Genomic DNA, 6,000 nt, shown 5'->3' with positions numbered 1-6,000 from the left:
CACACACACACACACCCTCCTAGTAAAGCTCTTATTTGGACCAGAAGGCTTGCTCTTCTCTTTCAGAGAGGTGGGTTCATTTGGATTTCATAGTAGAGTGACTGAGGCCATTAAGGGGCTCCTCCGAGAATGCTCTGATTTGCCTCTAGTGGTTTTGTGGAGATTTGCCAGGTGGGTGGAATCCAGCCTTGGACAGCACCTAACCTGTGTCTCGGTGTCCTTGCCCATAAGGAAGGTTTGATAAGAATATTTACATGAGTGAGGATTGGAGTGTGGGTCTGTGAAGCAGGTGCAGCAGCTCCTGCATACCATATGCCTTCTGTATTGGCACTGGAGGACAGGGTCTCCAGTGCTGCCCTCTCTGCCTGCCTCCTGGCTTTTTCTAAACTCAGAGCTGCTGGTGTCCAAACCAAGCCTGTTTGACTGGCCTCCCCAGCCTGGTTCAGACCTGGGACGCCTCCATATGGCTTTGATATATGGCTAGGTCTTCTCTGTCTACAGTACCTCAATGGCACCCATGTGAAGTCCAGCCTCCGTGTTCCTTGCTTTCTTGCTGAGGCCCTCACATGCCCCTGTGTGGTATGACCAATGTGGCCAGCTTATTTACTCTATGTTCTTAGAACAAGTCTGAGCAGAAGGAAAGACAGCAGTAATATAAAAGTGGCTCAAGGTAGTCAGTGCTCCTTTTATAGTAAGGAGCCTTTGCAGTACAAGCTCCAAAAGCCCACTCTCACCATGTAAGTTTCTGGCTTTTCTCCTTCAGCATGTTCATTTCTGTCAATAACGATGGCTGTGTCTCTGGGTTCTGTTCTGGTTTAAGAGGCTGAAGTAGCTTCCTGCCACTGAGTTACTAAAGCAGCTCTATAAACTTGTCTAAGTTGAGGTCCTGGGCTGGGTCTCCTGGCTCAGGTTTCCAGCTGTGGTATTCTAACATAGCTTGAAGCTCTGTGCTTAGGGCCCTGGAGCAGGTGTTGCCCACTCTGAGAAGATGCCTTCTTTGCTCTAGAGAGCATGCCAGACTCAATCAGAATTTCCAGTTTGGGAAAAAAGCCTATGGAGTGGCGGATGGGGTATACCACAGGGGCTATCTCTGTGTTTTTAATGTGTCTCCAAATCTCACAGTTGATAAAGTTTGTCATGTGCCCTTGATTATTTTTGAATATGTGAACTATTTCATGATGAAGTAGAAACAGGTACCCTGATAGATTCCACAAAGACACAGGCAGCCAGCGTGTGTGCTGTGTGGGGTCTGTGCCCACCATGGAACTTAACCGAGCACTGAGTGCCCTGTCTCTTGTCCTGCTATCAACTGTCATGGCTGCCCATCTTTATACATCCATATATGCTGCTTTTCTCATCTCATCCCTGTTGTCAGATGTTGTTTGCAGCACAACAGTAAGATGAGCCTTTTTTAGTGTAATCCATAGTGTCAGACTTGGATTTATTTTCTTTAGTGTATGACAGATACATCAAAAGTATTTGGTAGAGATTTACTAGGAAAGCCTGCATCTCTGTTCATTTGTTAAGGTATCATGTTCAGGTACAAGGTCCTGGGAGTGTCAGCGTGGGTGAGCTGTGGCTCACTCTCTGAGCACCCATCCCTGGGAACTCCGAGAGCTTCAAGACCTCGCCTGCCAAAGCCTTCACTCACTGGGTCGATGCTATGGGCAGCAGTGATGAGGCTTGCTCATGAGGACTGCTGTTAGTGTGTGTTGTTAGGCACGTAGGGTTTCCTTAGGAATGCCCCTTACCTTTCATGCTGTCCGTACTTGCCATCTGGGAGCTTGTCTGGTAATTTTCTGCATGGGAACCTCAGCCATTCCCTGACAGTCTTTCTCATTTGTGCTTGCATCATTTTCTGAAAAGGACAAAATTCTATTTTTACTTAGGTAGTAGCCCCTCTCCCCCGCCTCCTTTTACCCTTGCCCATTGTGACTTGATTTTTAGTTAGCACATGTTTTCCTCAGTTAGACACTGGAAAGCACTTGTATTTTCTTATTATCTAATTTTTACATTGACCTCTTTGTACTAAACGCACGTATTCAGTGAACAGTATGAGATAATAACTTTAGTTTTGTTAGTAGTCAGTTTCTAGGCACCATTTCTCCGTAACCCTTCCTTTCTCTTCTGGTAAGGTGGTGGTCTTTTTCAGGTTTATATTCTTGCATCTAGTCTGTGGTAAAGAACGTTTGCTGAGGCTGTAGTTTAGAGACAAGTGTGAAGCCCTGGTGCATGGAACTCCATGGTTTGCACGGTGTAGAGTGGCGATGACCAGGCTCTTGTAGTGAGTGTGGTTAGTGAATGTGGTTAGTGAGTGTGGTTAGTGAGTGTGGTTAGTGAGTGTGGTTAGTGAGTGTGGTTAGTGAGTGTGGTTAGTGAGTGTGCTTCGCCTCACTCCTTAGTCTTCTTCCACAATAACATTGGTCTACATTTTCTTTTAATGCACTTTATTTTAGTACTGGCATTTCTGCTTGATGCCTTGAGTTGAAGATAAATAACTGGTTTTATAGGAGCCCTGGCACTTACAGGAGACGCAGGCCCCAGGCTTTGCCCATCTGCCTGGGAGAAGTTGACTTTTCTTTGTTTGTTTCCTAGGGTTTGATATCTCACGTACTTTCCACATTCAAATTCGACATGAAAGAACTTTGTCTTTTTACCAAAAGTCTTGGATATGAGTCTATTGATTATTATCCTATCTTGCTTAAAAATGTGAGTATCTAACTTTATTAGTATTGGAATTCTTACTAATTATGTGAAGGGCAAATGGGATGTTCCACTCCTTTAGGGAGTCATTGAACTTTTGTCTGTTTTTTTCCTGAGGTAGACTTGCAACTGAATGACCATAATGAAGATGTGTTGAAATTTGGTCTGTTGCTTTGTACTGTAATGCTAAATTCTGTATCTGAGGTCTAGGCCTATAAGTGAATTCTCAGGTTACCAGCTTTTGTTGTGCAAACCTTGTTATTAGTTAAATAAAACTGGCTACAGCCAGTTACTGGAGGGATTAGAGGTGGGTGGATTTTGAGTTACTTTGTTGGGGGTGTAGAAGAGAGGAAGGGAGGAACAATGAGGAGGAGGAGGAAGAGCCATGAGAGGAGAGATCTACCATGAGCACATGTCTGGGAGAAACAGCAAGTATTTGGAGAACACCTCCAGGGAAGTAGCCAGGCCAGCAGTTAGAAAAGTAGATTAGGGGTGACCCCTAGTAATTGTCAAAGCCAAGCAAAATAACCATAGCCTGAATTTCATTTGTAAGCTGGTCGGGGGATAAGTTTAAATTGGTTGTACTGCAAGATGTGAGGTGTCCTCAGACTCTCACAACATCTCTCTCACTCAGATTTTTCAGAAAAGCATCTCTTAACCAATATAAACACAGCCTAGACTTCAGAGCAGATCTCATATCTAAAATAGCTTCACTAATTTTATGTTGAAGCAAAGCAGACAGTTAACTGAAGGTATTCAAGGTGGTCCAGTGGGTAACACTGCTTGCCATGAAAGGACAGTAACCTGAGTGTGATCCCACAGAAAGGTGGAAGAAGGAACCAGCTCCACAGAGCCATCCTCTGGCTTCCATCTAGGCATGTGGCATATGCACCCACACACATTATACTCTTTTAAAAAAGATCTTTGATGGTTATCAGCCATTTGGATGTTTTGGAAGTCATATACATGAAAAGCATTTTTTAAAAAAAGGAACCTAAAAGGAAAGAAAATAAGGAAACTCCAAAGGAAACTCCAATATGTTTTAATTTTCTGTGGCATTGGTAATAATTCTAGGACTTTGATGACCTGTGTACCCATTGCTTCAGCAGAATCCCAGCATCCAGTGTAGAAATCCACATGGCAGCCAGTGTGATGTGACACTGCCTTCCTTTCAGAGAGTTGGGACATGTCACTCACAGCAAGAGGAATGGAGATGAGGTAATCAATGGCGTGGCAGTATGAGCTGACCTGCAGCTGATTTTGTTTTACAGATGGTTTCGTCGTTAGTGTCTGAGCTCAGAGAGAGTCATCTTAATGGATTGAACACTCAGAGTCGGTAGGTGTTAAACCAAACATCCCTCTGCTCAAGTTTCAAACGGTGTTCTTTGGTTATGAGAGCAAGGTTCACTCTCTCATTACAAATGCATGTTCCCAGTCTAGTTAGAGTCTGTGTGAAGATAGTATTTTAGTGGGAAGCTCTTAAATATTATTGTTTAAAGTCACTCTTTTCTCAGCAGTCATAGGGAAGTTAAGTATGAAATGTCTTTGGTGTACACATTACCAAAAAGCCCTTGCATGTACAGTAAGATACACAAAGGAAAAAGAGCCTGACGCTCACCCTGGGGCTCACGGCAAGAGGAGAACGTGTGGGTTCTGTGCTATGTGCTCATCTCTACCCTGCCCCTTCCGTATGTGTGTGTACCTCATACACAACTGGAATATTTACAAGGCGAGAGATAGTTTAATGTGCATACATGACCAACTTTAAGAAACTCAGTATTCTAGAATCTAGACTAAACAACTGAGATAGATTCAGAAAAATTAAAAAGTAATTTATCACATCACAGATGTTTCTTTACTCTGTGAGCAAAATTGGAACTGTTTCCATTGGTGAGCACTACATTTTTAACAAATCATTAACCAAAAGAATCTAGACACTGAAGAGACTGTGTTCAAAAAGAATTATTTTGAAGCTGTTACCAGCTAAAGCTCTATCAAAACTGGTGTTTGTCCTCAGACTTTATGAGTGCAGGGGTAGTAAATGTTACGGCTCTTGGAGAAAAACACTGTCAAAGTTCCTGACAACACTGGATTTGCCGCCCCCCCCCCCCGAGATAGAACACCAAAAGTGTAGGCAACAAAGAAAAGTAGATTGAAGGGCCAGAGAGTGGTGGCTCGGTGGGTAAAACACTTGCTTTATAAGCCTGGTGACCTGAGTTCAACTTTGGAATCCCCGAAGATGGGAAGAGAGGAACAATTCCACAGAATTGTCCTCTGAGCTCACACATGCATTGTGGCAGTGCACCCTCCCCAACAGGATGCAACAACAGTAATAATAATAGATTTTTTTAATGATAAAATTGAATTTTACTAAAATTCATTAAATTTAATTAAAATTTGGGCTCTTGGTAGCTCAGTGGTAGACCTTTTGACTGGCGTACTTAAGGCCCTTGGATTGAACCCTTGAAACTACAGAATACAATCTTTGTGAATCAAATGATGCTACCAAGAAAGCAAAGTAAACAGTGTAAACAAAACCTATAGAATGAAATAAAACTTTTATAAGTAGTATCTATGAGATGGGCATATAGCATACGCCTATAATCCTTGTAACTGGCAGTCTGGGGATTAAGAATCATGAATTTGAAGTGAGCCTGGACTTTTTTGGGGTGTGTTGAGATAGAGTCTCATGTAGAACAAGTTGGCCTCAAAATCACAGAGATCTGCCTGCCTCTGCCTTCCAAGTGCAGAGACTTAAGGCATGTACCCCCATGCCAGCCCCCAGGTTGGACTTCTTAACAAGCTTGAAGCCAGTCTGGGCTATACAGTGAGACTATCAAAAAACCAACCAAACAAACAAATATACAGATTTCTTCTATAAGGAATTTGTGTCTGAAATGTCTAGATACTCATAAACAGCAGCAACAAACACCCAGAACTGGACAGGTGCTGGAGACATATTGTGGTGGCCAAGGGTTAGCTTCTAACATCCTGTATTTGCCAGGCTCTGGGTTCAGACAAAGGGAAAACAAAAACAAGTAAAAGACTTAGCTTGAATAGGCATTCTACCAGAGAAATATACACCAGGTAAAATAGGACACTACATAAAATTTTAATCCTAGAATTAGGGAAATGAGGACAAGAGGCTCATCCTTGATAGAGAATAAGCTGGGGACCCCATCTCTAAAATCAAAACAAAACAAACAGCACACCTGGCAACTGAACAAATGAGAATGCACTCAACATCACTAGGAAGCATGTAAACCAGAGCTACCGTGAAGCACTGCTGAATGCTTA

At 42.8% G+C, this 6,000-nt stretch overlaps 1 protein-coding gene across 6 annotated transcripts in view; it reads left to right on the top strand.

Moving 5' to 3' along the window:
- Window positions 1-6,000, top strand: part of Fancc (FA complementation group C) — a 136,694-nt gene that overhangs the window by 77,488 nt on the left and 53,206 nt on the right. For all 6 annotated transcript variants that reach the window (XM_031358323.1, XM_031358321.1, XM_031358319.1 and 3 more), the window contains 2 exons: window positions 2,596-2,709; window positions 3,975-4,039. In XM_031358323.1, coding sequence (XP_031214183.1) covers window positions 2,596-2,709; window positions 3,975-4,039 — 179 coding nt within the window. The remainder of the gene's footprint in view (window positions 1-2,595; window positions 2,710-3,974; window positions 4,040-6,000) is intronic.

This window comes from Mastomys coucha, unplaced genomic scaffold, assembly GCF_008632895.1.
Source record: "Mastomys coucha isolate ucsf_1 unplaced genomic scaffold, UCSF_Mcou_1 pScaffold7, whole genome shotgun sequence".
In the NCBI taxonomy this organism is placed as follows: Eukaryota; Metazoa; Chordata; class Mammalia; order Rodentia; family Muridae; genus Mastomys; species Mastomys coucha.
This window is presented reverse-complemented; position numbering and strand designations above follow the sequence as displayed.